This window comes from Myotis myotis, unplaced genomic scaffold, assembly GCF_014108235.1.
Source record: "Myotis myotis isolate mMyoMyo1 unplaced genomic scaffold, mMyoMyo1.p scaffold_m19_p_6, whole genome shotgun sequence".
Classification (NCBI taxonomy): domain Eukaryota; kingdom Metazoa; phylum Chordata; class Mammalia; order Chiroptera; family Vespertilionidae; genus Myotis; species Myotis myotis.
The window spans coordinates 80,473,109-80,492,427 of record NW_023416368.1 but is presented as its reverse complement, the minus strand read 5'-3'; the positions used below and the strand labels follow the sequence as shown (position 1 = coordinate 80,492,427).

Genomic DNA, 19,319 nt, shown 5'->3' with positions numbered 1-19,319 from the left:
GCCCATTTTATAGCTGGGAAAGCTGAGGTCTGGAGAGGGCCAAGGCACAGCCAGTGTCAGATCCTCTACAAGAACCAGCAGCACACCCGGCCAGTGTTTGACCTTTATTGGGAAGTGAGGTGGGGAGGAGGACCTGCCCTGGTTCCTGCTTCCTGTTGGTGACCCCTGTTAGGAGTTAAGGCTCCAAGCAGCAAGTGAGAAGAGGGTGCCTGGCTGAAAACAGCCGAGACCTGGTGGTGGCCCCCAAAATCAGCCCAGCTGGGTGCACTGGCCTAGGTGAGGCTGGTATTGGAGCTGCTGGTGGCACTGCCTCGCTTCTGCAGGCAGCGCACGGAGCTGGGGACCTGTAGGCCTGTCGTCACCTGAAAGCTGCCACACCAAACCTGGGAGACAGGGAGGGGAAAGAAGAGGCTCGGCAGCAAAGTCATCCCCCAGAGCCACACGCACCCCCATCTCAGGCCGTGGAGGGGACCTTACTGTGAAAGCAGGCAGCAGTGGCTGAGTGAACTTGGCCTTGAAGGTGTGCAGCAGCTGTTTGGTGCGGGCGTTGTAGAAGGACAGGAGGCCTGGGTGGAGGGCAGAGGGACGGGGGACCAGTTAGAGGGTTTGCGGCAGAGAGATCAGACAGGCAGAGGCGGCTGGAGATGCCAGCTGGGGCCCAGGGTCACCTTGGTGGAAGTCGCAGTGCACGCCCAGGCAGTCAGGCACGGGGGCATCCAGCACCTTGGCCTTGTTGGCATGCTTGGCGGTGAAGCTGACCTGCAGCCAGTTGTTGATGTGCAGGCACCAGGACGCCGCGGTCTTGCCTAGCTGCTCGAAGCGGCCCAGGCTGCGGTAGGCCACCCCCACGCCGAATGCCTTGCTGTCTGGCTCGTAGTGCACCTCCCAGTAATGTTCCCCGCCGTCGATCAACGTGTCCCCTGTGGGGCAGGTTGGGCAGTGAGAACAGGTAGAATAGGGTCCCAGGTGTTCTTCCACAAAGGGGCAGCCACCTAGGTACTCCCCAGACCACAGTTATTCCCTCCAGATACTCCTAGGTCCCCAGCTATTCCTCCCAGATATTTCCCAGGATTTATCAACTTCCTCTAGATACTAAGTCCAGATTCTCTCCAAGCTTCCACTAGTCCTTTCAGATTCTCTACAAGTACAAGCTACTCCTTCCAGATACTTCCAGGCCTTAAAAACTCCTTCCAACTCCCCATGTTCAGTTACTCCTCAGTCCTCAATTCTTCCCAGAAACTAGATAATCCCCAAACCTTTGCTCCTGGCTGATTCCAAGTATTCCCTACTGGAGCCCAGATACTTTCCAGGACTCCAGACTCCTTCTTGTTGCTTCCCAGACTCCCAGTTTGCTCCTTGTGGAGACCAGGTTCTTCCAGGCCTCAGCTTTTCCTGGGGTTCAGATCCCCTCCAGATATCAGCTGAATCCTGAGTCTACATCCTTTCCAGACCCCAGACCCAGATTCTTCCTACCTCAGCTACTCCCCATTCCAGCTATTCCTGAGTTTCAGCTGCTCTGAATACTCCTGCCCTACCCAGATCCCAGCTCATCTCTAGCTGAGAGCTCAGCCCCTCCCCAGAAACAGGACTAACTCCAGATACATTTCTTCTCCAGGTCTACTCTTCCCTGACCTCAGCTACTCTCTCAACCACAACTAGTCTATGCTCCTCCCAGGGGTTAGATAGCTCCCTCTCAAATCTCAGACACTCTACAGACACCCCCACACCTTCCCCTGCTTCCTCTCCAAACCTTAATTCTGGATAATCTCAGATGCTTTCCAGAAAATCCAAATCCTCCATAGAACTTTAACTTCTCCTCAGGCCTTCGCTTATCCCCAAAACCCAGCAACTCCCTACCTTCCTCTACCTTCTACCCCCTGATAGTACTGACCACACCAACTTCTTCAAACCTCAGCCTCTTTTTTGAGCTCTTTTCTGGATAGTGGTGATTTCCCTAAACTCCAATTCCTTCACGGACTCTGGCTTCTCCTTCAGAGGATCTAATCACTCCTGTAGTGCTAACTAATTCTCCAATCCTAGGTATTCTCAACTTCTCTGACACCAGCTACTTTCTCTGGCTCCTCCAGCTGCTTTATAAGCAATCATTTCCTTCCCAGCTACTTCCCAAATCCCAGTTACTCCCCCAGTCCCAACTATTTGATGGACCCAGGAAATCCCCCCTCAAGCTCCCAACCAGCCACTCCCCAGTCCAGAGCCTCTTTCCTCAGCTCCCTAAGCTCTGGCTCCCCTCAATAATCATTCCTCCCCAAACCTTCCCATTCCACCAACACCACAACACGTTATTGGGACCATTCCCAGAGAAGCGTTGTTGATGGCTGCCTCAGTTTCCCCAGCCAAAGGAGTTCTCTCCCGCACCCCAGCATCAGAGCCCTGGCCAGAGTCCCCCACTCTCCTCCAAGCTTCCCCCCTCCTTACCTAGCACCGTGTAGGACTCAGCTGTGAAGCGATCCCGTCCCCCACGACCTGAGGGTATCCTCTTGGGAGATGGAGTACCCCTGTGGGTGACAGGGAGGGGAGGGCTCAGTTCAGCCCTCCCCTCCCCATTGGAATGCTTCTCTGGTCCACCCCAGCCACGCGGACTTCTCATCAGCCCTTGACAGTATGTGGTCCTTCTCATATCCTGGGCCCCTGATGTCAGAACATGGCTGTGCCCTTCCTTGTCTGGAAGACTGTTCAGCCGTCAATACCCAGTTCAAAGGCTCCTCTCCCTCGATTCACTATTTTGGCTCCCCAGCTCCACGTCCCTCCCTCCACCCCAGCCTTGACCACACTGGCTTGTGTGTTTGTGTCCATCTTGACCTCTTCTCCCAGAGATTTGGGGAGGGGAGGGGGCAGGCTACCTGGCCGGGGAGTTGACGGGAGATGCCGTCCGCCCCTTGCCGTCTTTCTCTCGAGCTTTGATGTCCTGCACCTTCCCGCCCATGGCGTCCCACTCCACGGAGAGATCATCCACCCGGAGGTTCTGGTGGGATGTGGACGCATCCAGGCGGAACATGAACGCTGGGGCCGGGCAGACGTGGGAGTCACAGAGATGGGGAAACCCGGAGAGACACAGAGACAGAGAGAGACAAACAGTGACCAAGACAGACCATGACGGGGACAGAGGACAGAGACAGAGAGAAAGACACCAATAAAGTCTCAGAGGCAGACAGATACAGAGACGACAGGCAGAAAGACACCAAAAGACACAAGATGGGGGGGAGAAGGGAGGGGGCAGACCATACAGCCAGAGGAGTAAGGCCAAGGGCTTGTTGTCAAAGGCTCCCAGGCCTGGAGCCATTTTCAAACCACTTGTGCTGCCCTGAGCTTCCATTGGGGATTAATCCCAGAAAAGGGGGTGGGCAGCAATATGACAGTTAAGCTCGACTGGAAAAGGCCATGCACTAAGAAGTGTGTGTCAGCAGCGCAGACAGGCTTCTAGGCCATGTTCCATATTTGAATCCAAGCCTTCTGGGTGGCAGTCTTAGCTCTGAAGGCTAAGCAGTCTGTCTGCACTGCTGACACACCCTCCCCAGTTCTATAGAGCACTTACTCACTTGGGGAAGGGGGAGAGAGGAAGAGTGTGTGTGTGTGTGTGTGTGTGCGCGCGCGTAAATCATCCAGGTATAAAGGGATCAAGAGCAAAAGTAAAGGACAGAAGCAGGTTTTATACCAGACACTCAGGCTGCGGAATTCTACTGTGAACTAAGCTCTGAGCTTTCTGGCAGCCAGAAAGGGCGAAAAGGGCCACAACATCCTGAAGATTCTCATTTCACGCCCGTCCCTGGGGCCCCGGGCAGGAAGGGTTGTGATCAGAGCCAGGGTAGGTGTGGGGGCCAGTCACCTGGTGTCTCCAGAGTCACTGGCTCGGAGAACTCGCCTGCAACTGCCTTATTGCAGGCCTTCACGCGGAAATTCATGTATTTCATGTCAAACTTGAGGCCTAGGAGACAACAGAGGGAATCAGCATAGACTCAGAGCAGGAGGTTCGAGGCCCCTGTGTCCCACAGTAAACCCACTGCAGTAAACGCCTCATTCTAAGGAGCCCCTTGCAAATGACATCTTACCTGAGAAACCTCACCCACATACACCTGTGCAGCTATGAATTACCTGGCTCTGCACCCCACCCAGACGGGCCAGAGCCTTCCCTAGGACTCCGGCTGGTATTACAGAGAGCAGGGCAGAGCGGCTTTTTCCTCTGGGCTGGCCAGCTCGGAGGAAGTGCCTCCAGGGAAAATTGTCAGTGCTCTTGGCTAGTCTCCTGGAGAATGCAAGTCCCAGAGCCAGAAAGTGCAACCCCTGGATCTGGGCGTACCTGGTGACGTATGAAAGATTTTCCCTTCTACTAGGCTATATATCTTGCCCTCCCTTCTGTCCTTTTCTTAAGGTTGCTTCCGATCTTAAAAAATAAAAAGAAGCTTTCGAGCTGTCTTCCCCCTCAAGTTAAACCTCTTTGGAGAGCTTAGGAACACCCCCTTCGCTGCCCCCTCAACCTGCTCCCCCCCTCCCCCCCCCCCCCCCCCCCCCCCCCCCCCCCCCCCGCCTTGCAGGACCCCCTCAGTGACCACTCTTTCCCTCCTAAGAACACTGTCCTTCCTCGGCAGCCAGAGCACTGCCCTCTCCTGGCTGCCCCTTCTGGTTGCTCCCCTTGGTCTTTGCAGGCTCCTTCCCCCTCGCCACCTCTCCCGGGTTCCCACCCAAACTGCCTCACCCGTCTTTGGATTCCCTTCTCTGAATTCAAGGGTTTGCTCGGCAGCGCCATCTACTGCTCGAGAACTAAAACTGCCACCCAGAAGGCTCAGATTCAAATAATGGGACATGGTCTAGGGGTCGGCAAACTGCGGCTCGCGAGCCACATGCGGCTCTTTGGCCCCTTGAGTGTGGCTCTTACACAAAATACCGACTTCTGCGCATGGGCCACGAAGTTTCAATCGCACTGTACGTGCGTGCCCGCACGTGGTATTTTGTGGAAGAGCCACACTCAAGGGGCCAAAGTGCCGCATGTGGCTTTCGAGCTGCAGTTTGCTGACCACTAGTAGGCAGTGGTTCTCAACCTTCTGGCCCTTTAAATACAGTTCCTCATGTTGTGACCCAACCATAAAATTATTTTCGTTGCTACTTCATAACTGTAGTGTTGCTACTGTTATGAATCGTAATGTAAATATCTGATATGCAGGATGGTCTTAGGCGACCCCTGTGAAAGGGTCATTCGACCGCCAAAGGGGTCGCGACCCACAGGTTGAGAACCGCTGGTAGATTCACTCACTGTGCCTCAGTTTCCTATTCTGCAAAACAGCGATCATATTCCCCACGCTGAGCAGGGTTCACATGAGGATGAGATGAGCTGAGGAATGGAAGTCATAAACAACCAAAACCCTTCTGTCTTTCCAGGCAATCAACGAGATAGTAGGTTGATTGCAAGTAAACATAGGTTATTTCCACAGGTGAGCACATTCACCTGTTCCTCAATACCACACACCTCTTAATAGATTTGACTTCCTGCCCGGAGGAACTAACTCAGTAGGAATTTTGTAAAAGGCGAGAGAGTGTGGCTATAAAAAGGATGCATCAGAAAGCCTGTGACAGAGCAGATCTCTACCTGGACTGTGGTGGTGGTGACAGGAATTTGCCTGTGGGATAAGATTGCATAAGGGATCACACACACACACACACACACACACACACACACACACACACGGAGGGTGTGTGAAACTGGTGGAATGTGAATCAACACTGTAGAATGTAGCCTTGTCGGCTTCCTGGTTCTGATACTGAACTACAGCCATGTAAGCTGCCACTGCTGGAGGAAGCGGGACATACCCAGACAATGGACTATTGTTCAGCCTAAAAAAAGGAAGGAAATTCTGACACGTGCTACAACATGGATGAACCTGGAAGACATGCTCAACGAAATCAGCCAGTCACAAGAGGATAAACACGGTATGGCTCCACGCATACGCGGTACTTCTAGTACTAAAATTCAGAGGAACAGGAAGTCAAGTAGGAGGAGGAGAAATGAGAGTTAGTGTTTAATGGGGACAGTTTCTTTCAGTTTTGCAAGATGAAAAGTTACAGAGATGGATGGTGGTGACGGCTGCACAACAATGTGAATGTTAATGCCACTGAACTATACAGCCTATGGTTAAGCCTGGCTGTGGTAGCTCAGTGGATTGGACGTCATCCCATGGACCAAGAGGTCCTGGGATCGATTCCCAGTCAGGGCACATGCCCGGGTGCAGGCTCGATCCCCAGTATATCATTGATGTTTCTATCTCTCCCTCTCCCTTCCTCTCTGAAATCAATAAAAATATATTTCTTTAAATGATTAAGATTGGCCCTGACCGGTTTGGCTCAGTGGATAGAGTGTCGGCCTGTGGACTCAAGGGTCCCAGGTTCGATTCCGGTCAAGGGCATGTACCTTGGTTTCGGGCACATTCAGTGGGGAGGTGTGCAGGAGGCAGCTGATCAATGTTCCTCTCTCATAGATGTTTCTAACTCTCTATCCCTCTCCCTTCCTCTCTGTAAAAAATCAATAAGCCCTGACTGGTTTGACTCAGTGGATAGAGCACTGGCCTTCGGACTGAAAGGTCCCAGGTTCAATTCCAGTCAAGGGCATGTACATTGGTTGCGGGCACACCCCCAGTGGGGGGTGTGCATGAGGCAGCTGATCAATGTTTCTCTCTCATCGATGTTTCTAACTCTAGCCCTCTCCCTTCCTCTCTGTGAAAAATCAATAAAATATATTTTAAAAAATAAATAAATAAAGTAAAATAAAATGGTTAAGATTGGACTGCTCTCCCTCCCAGGAGCACGCCCAAGCCTCCTCGGCCCTTCTTTCCCCAATCCTAAACTTGAAGGACCCCACAAAGCTTGCACCCAGGGCAGCAATGAGCAGTGACAGCTCATCCAGGACTAACCCCCCTGAACCTGTTCCCAAGACTCCCTTTTCTCTGACTTTTTTTTTTTAAGTTTTCACCTAAATTTATTATTTTTTATTTTTTTATTTTTTAAATATATATTTTATTTGTTTTTTACAGAGAGGAAGGGAGAGGGATAGAGAGCCAGAAACATCGATGAGAGAGAAACATCCATCAGCTGCCTCCTGCACACCTCCTACTGGGAATGTGCCCACAACCAAGGCACATGCCCCTGACTGGAATCGAACCTGGGACCTTTCCGTCCGCAGGCCGACGCTCTATCCACTGAGCCAAACCGGTCAGGGCCCTAAATTTATTATTTAGTTACAATTACTCCCTCCATGTAAGATGCAATTTTGTTGGCAAAATTTTTCTTCTTTTATCCTGTGAAGTGTATTTATTCTCCTTTAAATATATCTCTGACTTCTTAATCAGCCAAAGCAGCCCGACCTAGGCTCATTTCCCAACCTAGTCCCTCTCCTGTTATCCCTAGGCCCTTCCCCAGCTTTAATAAATGTCCTGTAGCCCTAGCCTGTTTGGCTCAGTGGATAGAGTGTCGGCCTCTGGACTGAAGGGTCCCAGGTTCGATTCTGGTCAAGGGCATGTACCTCAGTTGCAGGCTCAATCCCTGGCCCTGGTTGGGGTGCATGTGGGAGGCAACCAATCGATGCATCTCTCTCACATCTATGTTTCTCTCTCTGTCTCTTCCCCTCCCTTCCACTCTCTCTAAAAATCAATTGGAAAAGATCCTCGGGTGAGGATTAACAACAACAAAAAATGACCTCTAAAATAAAAAAAGTAAAAAAAGAGGTTAAGATGATAAATGCTATGTTATATGTATTTTACCACAATAAAAAAGATTGAGGAAAAATGGGGTGTGTTTATTTTGATTCCCACGCAAAGGATAAACCAATCGCTTCTCAGGCCATCTTGTAGACGGGTGGCTTTTCTTTCCCGCAATTAGCATACTTATTATTAACTATGTTTGCTAATTACAGACCAGGAACAGGCTGATTACAGCGCAGGAGCTGTGGTGCTAGTTATCCTGCCAGCAAGGCTCCCCCGCCCTGAGCGTTTCCCTGGCCCAGGGTGGCTCTGACACCCAACTCCCTCCCCCATCAGACCCTCCCCTACCAGCTGGGTGGACTCCCCCAAGCTTTCTTTTTTTTTTTTAATATGTTTTTATTGATTTCAGAGTAATAACTGTTATTATTACTTCCTGAGAGAAACATCAACACTGCCTCCTGCACGGATCAAGCCGGCAACCCAGGCACGTGCTCTGACCAGAATCGAACCACAACCTCTGGTTCATGGGAGGACGCTCAACCACTGAACCACACTGGCAGAGCCTTTCTGCTTTCTTGTACCTGCCAAGGAAATCCCCCAATCCTGAGAGGGTGGCCCCAGAACACCAGCTCCATGAGGGGAGGGATTTTTGTCTGCTTTCTCACTGCTGTAAGGACAGCACCTAGTACAATGTACTCACTCAGTAAACTGGAATGAATGAATGAATGAATGAATGAATGAAGGAGAGTAGAGATAAGATGTGGATGGAGGGTGCCTTCTTCCCCTGTGTCCCTCATCTGTAACATGGTGATAAGCCTGCCTGTTACGTGTGGGTAAAGCGTTTAGCACACAGTGAGCCCTCAGTCAGTGGTGCAGGTGCTGTCATCAGTAGCCTTGTTATTACTACTTCCTGCTGCTCCTGGTCAGTCCATCCAGGCTGCTCTCCCACCCATGAGTATGGGGGACCACCCACCCACCTCCAGCTGGCTGACAGGGAGACGGGAGCCAGGAGGGACTGGGCGGCACAGGGGGGCTGGCGGCTGGGCCGAGCCGCCCTTACCGGTCAGGGTGTACTCCGTCTGCCGGATGCCCTCCACAACCATCCAGGGCTGGTCCTCCTTGAGGCGGGGCGGGCCCTCGAAGTTTGTCCGCCGGTACTCCAGCACGTAGTGGTCGATCTTGCTGTCCTCCTCCGGCATGCGCCACACCAGCGTCACACAGTTGTCTGCCACCAGAGTCTCGGCCAGGTCGATCACAGGGGCACTGGGGACTGGCCAGGAGAGGGGGAGGGGGCAGGCCTTGCTGAGCCCGTCCACAGGATAGGCCTCCTTGGGGATGAGGCCTCCTCTGGACCCCACGCATGGGGGCCTCTCTGAGTTCTGGGGCCTGGGGGTGCAGCCTCATCAGGTTCCATCAAAGTGTTGGGGGGGGGGCAAAGCTTTTTCAGGGTTCAACCAACAAATGGCTGGGCCTTTTCAGGATTCCACCACTTACAGGTAGAACATTTCCAGAATTCTCTACCAACTAGGGGCGTGGCCTCCATGGACGCCACCACTGCTGGGCGGGGCCATTGGGGCTCTGCCACGAGGGGCGGGGCTTCCTCAGGATTCCACCAGGTGTGTGGCCTCCCGGTGGCACCAGGGGGGCTTCTTTATGGCTCCACCCAAGGGCATTTTTGGGGTCCCCACACCTGGCTGTCAGCCTTACTCCAAGCCTTCTCTCAGGGCCTCCCAGACGCCCCAGCCACTTCTCTGAAACCCTGGGGCGGTCCCCTCTCACCCGGCAGGAACTTGAGTGCCTGTAGCATCCTCCTCTCCTGGGCAAAGTCCACCATGAGGTGACTCATGTTGTCGCTGACCTTGGCTTTCAGTGACAGCCGGAAGGCAGGGGCCATGGTCACACTGCAGGGAAGGAAGTGGAGGCAGCCTGCTGGCAGGCATCTCGGGGGGGGGCCCTCCCCCCCGCCTGGTCCTCTGAGGTATGGGGGTGACTCCCTCCCCCTGGTTTTGGTCCAGTGCTCTGGGCCAAGGGACCCTCACCTGGGTGTCCCCACCGTCATACCATGGGCAGGACACTGGGGTGGGGGCCAGATCCAGTATCTTACCCATCTTTGAGTTGCTTGGCAGCCTAGAAAGAGGGACAGAATAAAATTCAGAGTTGTCGCGACTGCATTAGAAAACCACTGTACAGACAGGAAGACTGAGGTCCAGCGCGGCAGCCATGCTAAAGTCCCCAGCACTGGGGCAGAAACCCTTGGCTGCGCCCTAAAAGGACAGAAGGGCAAAGACAGCACCCCTCCCCCACCTCCTGCCCAGTGCCCAGAACATACAATTGGCAGAGTTAGCAAATAAAAAACACAGGACAGCCAGTTAATTTGCATTTTAGATCAACAATGCTTTTTTTAGTTATAGGTATGTCCTATTCGATATTTATAACATACATATACAGTAAGTCCTCAATGTCGTCAATAGGGTCTTAAATATATATATATATATTGCTTTCAGAGAGGAAGGGGGAGGAAGAGAGAAGTACAAACATCAACGATGAGAGGGAATCATTGATTGGCTGCTTCCTGCACATTGGACTGAGCCTGTAACCCAGGCATGTGCCCTTGACCGGAATCGAACGTGGGACCCTTCCGTCCGCAGGCCGATGCTCTATCCACTGAGCAAAACCGGCTAGGGTGTCAATAGGTTCTTAGAAACTGCAACTTTAAGCGAAATGATGAGTAATAAAATCAACCTTATGATAGGCTAACTAATATAAACAAGAGGTAGGTTCCTATAGCCTATTTCTGGTCACAAGAACATCACCAAACTTCTAAATAAAGGCCCCAAACACTTCTAATATTAAACATGGAAATAACTGTGAGCTGTACACCCATTTAAGAAGGATTAAAAAAACAAGAAAGAGAATGGCCGAAACCGGTTTGGCTCAGTGGATAGAGCGTTGGCTTGCGGACTGAGGGGTCCCGGGTTCGATTCCGGTCAAGGGCATGTACCTGGGTTGCAGGCACATCCCCAGTGGGAGGTGTGCAGGAGGCAGCTGATCGATGTTTCTCTCTCATCGATGTTTCTGGCTCTCTATCTCTCTCCCTTCCTCTCTGTAAAAAATCAATAAAATATATTAAAAAAAAAGAAAGAAAGAAAGAAAGAGAATGATTTCCAACCTCCTGATTCCAATTCTGGGTTGCAGGTGGCTAGAGCCTTTCCCAGCAACTCAGGGCACCAGTAGGGACCCACCCTGGACAAGACACCTTCCCATCACCGGCGCACTTACACCCACCCCGCACTCGATTCGGACTGGGACAGGGTAGACACGCCAATTCACCCCACGTGCCCAGCTTTGGGATGTGGAGGGAACTGGAGTCCCTGGAGAAACCCACGCGGATATGGAGAGAACGTGCACCCTCGACACAGAGAGTGGCCTCAACCAGAATTTTCGCCCCCTTGTCAGTGTTATAACAAAACAACTTTGAATAAAACAATGTTATTCAAGGACCTGCCGTACTAAATATTGCATGGGATATAGTATACTAAAAAATTACTCCTTGTTAAATTTAAATTTCAAATACATAATTATTATTTTAATATAAATATATCCCATGCAACATTTGAGAAATACTTATATAAACATTTGCATGGGATATACTTATACTAAAAAAATTATTCTTTGTTAAGTATGAACTTCAGGTTAACAACAAATAATTATTATTTACTTATTTTTAAAACTTTTATTTCTTGATTTTCAGAGAGAGAGAGAGATTTGTTGTTCGACCAGTCCACACATTCACTGGTTAATTCTTGCACGTGCTCTGAGCAGGGATCTGCAACCGTGGGTCATTGGAATGATGCTTCAACCACGCCACCTGGCGAGGGCCAATAATTTTTTTTTTTTATAAGTATGTCCCAAAGATCACATGGAACATACTTATCCTAAATATTGCATGGGCCATACTTTTTAGTAAAGTTACTTTACTAAAAAGTTACTCATGGTGGACATGAAATGCAAATTTAACGGGGTGTCCTGCATTCTGTCTGGCAGCCCTACCAGCATGGCTTCTGAGGCCCCACCTGAGGAAAGTCTTCGCTGTCTGTGGCCTGCAGGGTCTGGTTGGCCGTCTCCAGAAGCTCCTCAGAGCTCTCCAGGGCCCGCGTGCAGGCAGCCAGCTGGTTCTGCGGGTGGCAGGGCACCGAGGAAGGAAACCTCTCACCCCAGTGCATCAAACCCTCCCAGGCCTCCCCATGCCTTTGGGATTCAGGGCACCACACCCTTTTCCAGCTCCAGGTGGGAGCGGGAGCTGGAGAAAGGTTGAAAGGTTGGGTGTTGCTCCTCGAAGAACATCAGCATCACCTGGGGATCCTTCCTCAAACACTCACGTGCCCAGGCCACACCTGAGGCCCAGGGCTCAACGTCCCCGGGGATGGGAATCTGGGGTGTTAGGAAGTTGCCCAGGAGGTTTCAATACAGCCCCACCAATCCCACAGGAGCCATGGGGGGTATTTGGCCATCAGATCTGGGGGACCAGTGGGAAGGGCTGAGAAACGAGTCACTGGGTGAGAACAGGAGGGAGGAACAGCCAGCTGTGGGGGTGTGGCTGTGGCAATGGCGACAAGCGGGCGGAATGGACAGGGGATTAAGAGGGAGAACAGGTGGGTGGGGGGTTGATAGGTCATGGCCAAGGAGGGGACAGGCAAGAGACCTGGGAAAGAGGCGGCGAGGCCAGCATCATCAGGGTGTCTGGCTCTGGACACTGGGAACACGGGAGCATCTCCAAGAAGGGACAAGGAAAAGGGGCAGGTTTGGAAACACATGAGGCCAGCTGAGAGCTGAGGGGTGCAGTGGAGATGGCATCTGGGGTCTTGGAGAGTCCCCCGAGACACACACCTGCAGCTCGTAGGTTCGGCTGGCACGGTCCTGTTTTATCTTCATGAGCATCCCCTCCTTCAGCTCCTCCAGGAGGGAGAAAAGGGACTGGAACTCCGCCTCCAGGTCCTCCTGCACCTTGGCCGAGTTCGCCTTGGAGAGACGTTGCAGGTCTCAACAGCCAGGACTGGCCAAAGCCCATGCTCAGATGGGGAAACTGAGGCCTGGACATGGCAGCCGGGCCGAGTTCCACGGTTATCAGCAGCAACAGGCTCGCTCACAGGGCTGCCCCCGCCCTCCCGTCCATCACCTGCCCTCACCTCCATGTTCAGCAGCATCTGCTTGAGGGAGTAGATAAAACTCTGAATCTCTTCATTCTTCACAGCCAGCGTGGTGATGATCTTCCGCAGAGCCTCCTGCCCCCACGGGAAGCGCGCACACACACAAGGCCAGTAAGCCCCTCAGCCTGGCCCAGCTCCCTCACTTGGAGCTCATCGCTCCAACCTCCGGAGATCCAGGGAGGTGTGGGGCCACTGTGCCAATGCGCTTGGGCACTCAGCAGGAGGCAGGCCCCGGGGGAAGCTCTGGTCCTACCTTCCCTCACCCAGCAGGTGGGCACCATGAAGATACCCATTTCACAGGCGAGGAGACTGAGGCACAGAGTGAGCCTCTCAGTAAGGAACAAACTCTGGGCCGAAGCACAAAGCCTGCAAACCTCCGTCCTGAAGGCGGGGCATGATAAGGTGAGGGGCCCGCTTGGGAAAAGAAAACCCCAAAGGAAACTGATACCTGCAGCAGATGGGCTGACCTGGGGAAGGGGAGGCCCTCGGAAAAGGGCTTGGCAAGGAGAACGGAGGAAGCTGAGGAGAGCGGGTGCCAGGGAGCCCAGGTAAGTGGGGAAGGGGGATGGTCTGGAGGAGGGGATGCCGGGAGGGAATGCTGGGAGGGAAGGCGGCGTGGGAGGGTCTTGCTGGGGCCTGTAGCTCTGACCCAGGCTCGGACGGGTCTGTTTTCTGGGGGCGCAGGGTCGGTGGAGTCACCTGTGCTGAGCTGGTGGGGCGGGGCCGGGACACCTGGTCCGCAGTCCGGATGGAAGGCGTGGGGGATGGGGTCAAGGTTGCGCCTGGGATCCTGGGCGGAGGTGGGGGTGGGGGTGGGGGCTAGGATTATACGGGGTCTGGGCAAATGTGGGGGGCTACGTTCCCAATGGAGGGGCTAGACTGGCTAGACTGCGGCGGGGGTGGAGTCTGCACTGCAGAGCAGCTGGGGGCGGGGGCGGGAGGGAGGGCGCTGCGGCATCCCCTGGTCCCCTCTCTTTGGGTACCCGAGGCGGGTGCCTCCGCGCCCCGCCCTGGTCTTACCCTCTGGTCCTCCATGGCTGCAGCCCAGCTCGTCCCGGCCCGGCCCGCGGGCCCCGCTAGCTCTTCTGGTCCCCAAGCTGCCTTGGCCGCTGCCGGGAGCCAATGGCCCGCCGAGCCCTCGCCGCGCCGCCGCGCCCCCCTTCAGCGCTCCATCACTGGCCACAGCGCGCAGGCGCGACCCCCACCCACTGCGGCAGGCTGGGAAATGTAGTCCCGCGCTGGGGTCTCCGCGAGCAGGGACACCCCTAATGGCTCACCCACCCACCCACCTCCAACCCCGCACCCCCCGAACCTGGGACGCACTTGGTGACGTTGGTAATTGGCGGTGATGGCTGAGCGGAAGGGAGCCTGGAGCTGGGAGATAGGACGTCTGGGTTCGACCCCAAGCCCTGCCCTGTGACCTAGAGCCCATCCGAGTCCTCCCGGGGCCTCAGTCTCCCCACCGCATCACCCACACTGCTGCTCACGCTGGAGTTCCACCGAGAACTGGCCCCCGAGATCTGGCCCCTGACCACTCACAACCTTGCATTTATTGAAAAGCCAAGGCCTTTGCCCAGCGGACGTTCTGGCTTCCATGCCTTCTTTCCCTCCGAGATCTGGATTCAGCTCTTCCACCTCCACTGCTCCCTGTCCCCACGCCCCACTGCGGCATCACCTGCCCTTCCATCCCCCCCCCCCCCCCAGGTGTGTTTATATATAGTCTTACAGAAAGATCTCCACTCAGTGGGACACATTCCCACTCACATATGCAGATGCCTTTCAAATAAAATAAAATAAAAAAACTTCGAGAAACGGAGGCAAAAGGTGGCTGGGAATGGAGCCCCCTGCAGCATTGTTCCCCAGACATCTGCTGCCTGGCCCAGCTGTCACACCCGCCTCTGTGTCCGGGGCAGAGATTGTGGCAGGAAGTCTGTCACATGGGAGGGATAGAGGTGGTGGCAGGTGCCAGCCAGGAGAGGAAGGCCTGATGGGCCAGGAGTGGGGTCCATGGGCACAGCCCTGGTCCTCCTTGGGCCTCTCTCCCCTCTGCACCCCCTTCTGCTGTCCACCACTCCAGCTGCCCACCCCTTCCACTCAAAGCTCCTCTAAACCTTAGTCTCTCTGCTCTGCCAAATAAGGCCTGTCTCTCTCTGATACTCAGAACCTCAGGAGAGTTGAAGGAGTCTAGCAAGGGTCCTCAGAGGGGGCCCTTAGGATAAAATTAAACCAAGACCCACATACCAGCCTTGCGTGACCTGGCCTCACTGGCCTGTCATCACCACCTCACCCCCGAGGCCTTCCCTCCCTCCCCCTTGGCCACCCACTGGCTTGTCTTTCTTTTTGTTTTTCCCAGCACACCAAGCTTGATCTCTCCTCTGGGACTTTGCACATGCTGTTCCCTCTGCCTGAAACACTTCCCTGGATTTCATCTCTCTATCCTCAGCTGCAATTGTGTCTCAAATGCCAGGAGCTTAATATAAACTCACCCCTTCTGGGGGATCTAACAGGTGCCAAAAGCAAATTCTTTTTCTAATCAGCCCTCTTCTTCTCTCTTTTGACCATTCAGACCCCGGCTCAAATGTCACCTCCCCTGAGAGGCCTTCCTTGACCACCCTCAGTAAGTAGATTCTCACCTCATCCTCATCCCCTATTGCCACTCCCTCTTCCTTTCCTCCATTATTGTTCTTATTTCACGACTTCCTGTGTCTCTCTCTGCCCTGGGCCATCAGCTGTCCGAGGGTGCAATTTTTGTCCGTCTCAGTCACCTCTGTGTCTGTGTCCACGGTGTCCAGAACAGGCCTGGCACATACAAAGCGACATTTGTGTGGCTGAGAGCTGGGCATGTCATAAAGTCCATCTTGAAATTTCACAAGTGCTGAAAGAGTTATATTCGTTTCACAGATGAGGCCACTGTAGCTCAGCAAGAAGTGAGCTTGCAAAAGATCATACAGACAGCAAGGTTCTAACCTCTTATTGCCTCACCACAGTGAAGGGCTCTGGGAGTAAGACCGCACGTGTACACACACACACACACAGAGAGAGAGAGAGAGAGAGAGAGAGAGAGAGAGAGAGAGAGAGAGAGAGAGAGAGAGAGAGAGAGGCCTCACTCACCTCTTCTGCCTCCCGGCCCTGCAAGGAGCCACAGGCCTGAATGTGCAACAGGGGCCCAAGTTGCTGCAGGGGAGGCAGGACAGCCAGGTGACCTTGACCTGTCAGGTGGCACAGTCTCAGGCCTGGGAGCAGCTCCTTGTCGAGTGGACCCAGGACAGTGTTACCTTGTGCCCGCCATACATCACCAACCGCAACCTCAGCCTGGAGGTCTGAGAGCCTCAGTGATGACTCTTCTGGCGACCACCTGGCAAGCTCACTGCAGCTGGACCGCGTGACTATCAACAACAATGGGAACTACTTGTGCTGGGCAACCATGGAGATTCCTGAATTGGTGGAGGCCAAGGGCGATGGAGCACAGCTCCCGGTGGACAGGGGTGTGAGAGCAAGTGGGGAGAAGAGGCAGGGACTTGGCACTTCTAGAATCTTAAGACTAGAATTTCAAACAGCTGGAAACAAGCTCTAAAATCAAATCAGATTTTTAGGAACAGAAATCCTGCAAATGCCAAGAACATCAAGTTATAAATCACAGCACCAAAGGCATGCTGAAACTTATAACTCTAGACCAGAGCTCTGGCAAACGTTTTCTGTAAAGTGCAATATAGCAAATAGTTTCTGTTTTGTGAACCAGGGGGTCTCTGTTGCAGCCACTCCACTCTGCCTTTGTAACCCCTGCAGAGGTCAGTAGGCTAATGGCGGCACTGGGTTCCAACAAAACTTTGAGCCCTGGCTGGTGTGGCTCAGTTGGTTGTGTTGAGACATCACAATTCCATTCCTGGTCACCTGATAGGGTTGTGGGCTCAATCCACAGTGGGGGCTGTGCAGGAGGCAGCTAATCAATGTTTTTCTCTCTCCCCCTCTTCCTTCCTCTCTCTCTCAAATCAATAAAAACGTATTTTTAAAAAGAACTTTAAATGATATAAAGGAAAACAGTGATCATCTATGGGGGTGGTATGTACAGGGAACTTTCTGCAGAGATTGAAACATTCTATGTTTAGATTGATATGTTGTTTATATGTGTGGATACGTTTTGTGAGCACTTGTTGAATTATACATTTAAGATCTATGCATTTCACTGTAGGCAAATTTTATCTTATTAAAATATTTTAAAGTATAAAATAAAAAATATAAAAAGGACTTTATTTGAAGAAACAGGCAGTGGGCCGAATTTGATCAGCAGGCTGTAGAGTTTGCTGAACCCAGTTCCAGAATATCACAATCATAAACTCTTAAGTACATATAATTCTGGAGTTTTTATTAAAAACAATTCCAGCCCGAGCCCGTTTGGCTCGGTGGATAGAGCGTTGGCCTGCGGACTGAAGGGTCCCAGGTTCAATTCCGGTCAAGGGCACATGCCCTGGTAGTGGGCTCGATCCCCAGTTGGGGGCATGCAGGAGGCAGCCAATCAATGATTCTCTCTCATCATCGATGTTTCTCTCTCTCTCTCTCTCTCTCTCTCTCTCTCTCTCTCTCTCTCTCTCCCTTCCTCTCTCAACCAATAAAGAACGTGTTAAAAAATAATAAAGTGAACTCTTCTCTCTTTAAGAAGGAACTACTTTTCCAGCCCACTAGATACCACACTCAGGGCCTTCACAGCTGCCCCCCCCCCCATCCTGATTTCTAGCAGCAGAGATCCATTTTGCTGGTTTTCTATCTTATTTAAATGGAACCATAGGGTGTGTTCTCTTTTGCATCTGATTTCTTCTGTTCCATGTGTCTAGAAGACTCATTCATGTCGGTGCCTGTGGCAGAGTGCCCCAACATGTGACTCCCCTGCCATTTCTCAGCCCGATTTCTACTGATGGGCACGTGGGCAGCTCGGGCCTTGGCTCTCATGCGCAAGGCTGCCGTGGATTCTCTAGAAGGTGTCTTTTCGTCAGCTATGTACACAGTTCTGCGGCACCTGGGACAATTCTAGGATCTCGAAGCACAACATAGAATCTTGCCGTTCTAGAATCCTAGGGCTATAAAATTCTCAGCTCTCAGGACTATAGCTTATAAGGGGCGGTGAACACACTGCAATATACAGATGATGTATTACAGAATCATATACCTGAAAACCTATATGACTTCATTACCCAATGCCACCCCAACAACTTCAATAAAAAAGTAAAAACAAATGAACTAAATGGACACTGCAGGCTTAAAAAAATAAAAAGAACTAAAGTGTATGTTCTCATTGGGGCAGATCACTCCCTAAAGAGGCAAACATTGGTTCTTGGGGAGCAAAGAAAAATTTATCTTTTCTATGCATAAACCATAAATATGCACATAATGCACAAATAGATTTACAGTATATCTGTGGTATGAAAATTTCATGGGTGAAGAAATTAAGATTTTTTAAAAAGACTCCTGGGGCGAGGGGTGACAATAATGAACAGTTGAGAAACCCTGAAATAAAGGAATGGATGGTTCTAGAATTTTGAGAAACCCTGAAATAAAGGAATGGATGGTTCTAGAATTTTAGAACTGCACTATGGCAAACACTTTAAATAAAGAGACGCTTAGAAGTTTGCAGTCTGAGTAGACCAGAGAATTCTAGAACCCAGAACTGAAAGTCACCGACTCAAAGCTGGAGGGAGCTTTCCAGACCAGCGAAGGCAGCTGCGTCGTTTGCAGACGGAAAAGCTGAGGCGCAGAGAGGGCCAAGTCATATCAGTGACACACAGGAGCCAGGGCAGCAGCGGCTTTCTCTCCAGCCCGGCTCACACGCGCCCCACTCTGCGTAGGACGGCCTCCTGGGCTGACCCTGGAGCAGGCGCAGGAGAGAAGCCGCCTCTGCCAGGGCTCTGCTCTCTGGTGGTTTCTGATGGCCTCGGGCGCATGCCCAGCCCCCTCAGACAGTGCAGCACCGCCCTGGCTCCCAGCCCCCCTCAGACAGTGCAGCACCGCCCTGGCTCCCAGCCCCTCTCAGACAGAGATGCCCATTCCCGTCAGCTGGCAGGACCGCCCACTGCCTGCCTCCAGGGCAGTGGACTCTGGCTGTCCTGGCACCCCCGACCCCTCCAGTGATGAGGGGGCCAATGACCAATGAGCAGAGGCACCAGGCTCTGAGCTGTTGGCAGCTGCGAAGGAAGGAGTTGGCGCTGGTCCCATCCTCACAGTGGCTTTCCCGCCCGCACAGCTGTTTCACAGCCCCCAGGCACCACTGCCCACCTTAGGACCTGAAGATGGAGGGTTCAGGTGCAGCAGCAGGAGCCTTTGGCTGGGGTCACACCAACTGTACAGACCTGGAAGCATGTCCCCGCTCCGCCAGTCACTGCTGTGTGACCCGGGGCAGGTCATTGACCCTGGTGAGCAG

The 19,319-nt window shown here is 52.7% G+C and overlaps 1 protein-coding gene across 2 annotated transcripts; it reads right to left on the bottom strand.

Moving 5' to 3' along the window:
• Positions 1 to 16: 16 nt before the first annotated feature.
• FSD1 (fibronectin type III and SPRY domain containing 1) lies at positions 17 to 14,074 on the bottom strand. Of its 2 annotated transcripts, none has more exons than XM_036314725.1 (13): positions 13,931 to 14,074; positions 12,890 to 12,985; positions 12,591 to 12,722; positions 11,777 to 11,878; positions 9,808 to 9,830; positions 9,483 to 9,604; positions 8,764 to 8,973; positions 3,845 to 3,943; positions 2,862 to 3,021; positions 2,437 to 2,516; positions 760 to 920; positions 478 to 566; positions 17 to 383 (listed from the first exon to the last, which is right to left on the bottom strand). In XM_036314725.1, exons 1-13 carry the CDS (start codon positions 13,943 to 13,945, stop codon positions 359 to 361), a joined length of 1,314 nt encoding a protein of 437 aa, XP_036170618.1. In that variant the 5' UTR covers positions 13,946 to 14,074; the 3' UTR covers positions 17 to 358. The 2 variants fall into 2 exon arrangements, with proteins under 2 accessions (XP_036170618.1, XP_036170617.1); XM_036314724.1 differs by having other exon boundaries at positions 24 to 383; positions 669 to 920.
• Between the last annotated feature and the right edge of the window lie 5,245 nt (positions 14,075 to 19,319).

Bases quoted from the DNA above. Each gene is read 5' to 3' on its own strand.
- FSD1 (XM_036314724.1), bottom strand. The intron at 9,831-11,776 runs GTGGGGCCTCAG...CCCTCTTTCTAG, and splicing joins ACAGCGAAGACTTTCCTCAG to GCTGCCAAGCAACTCAAAGA. The intron at 9,605-9,807 runs GTAAGATACTGG...CCTTCCCTGCAG, and splicing joins GCCAAGCAACTCAAAGATGG to TGTGACCATGGCCCCTGCCT.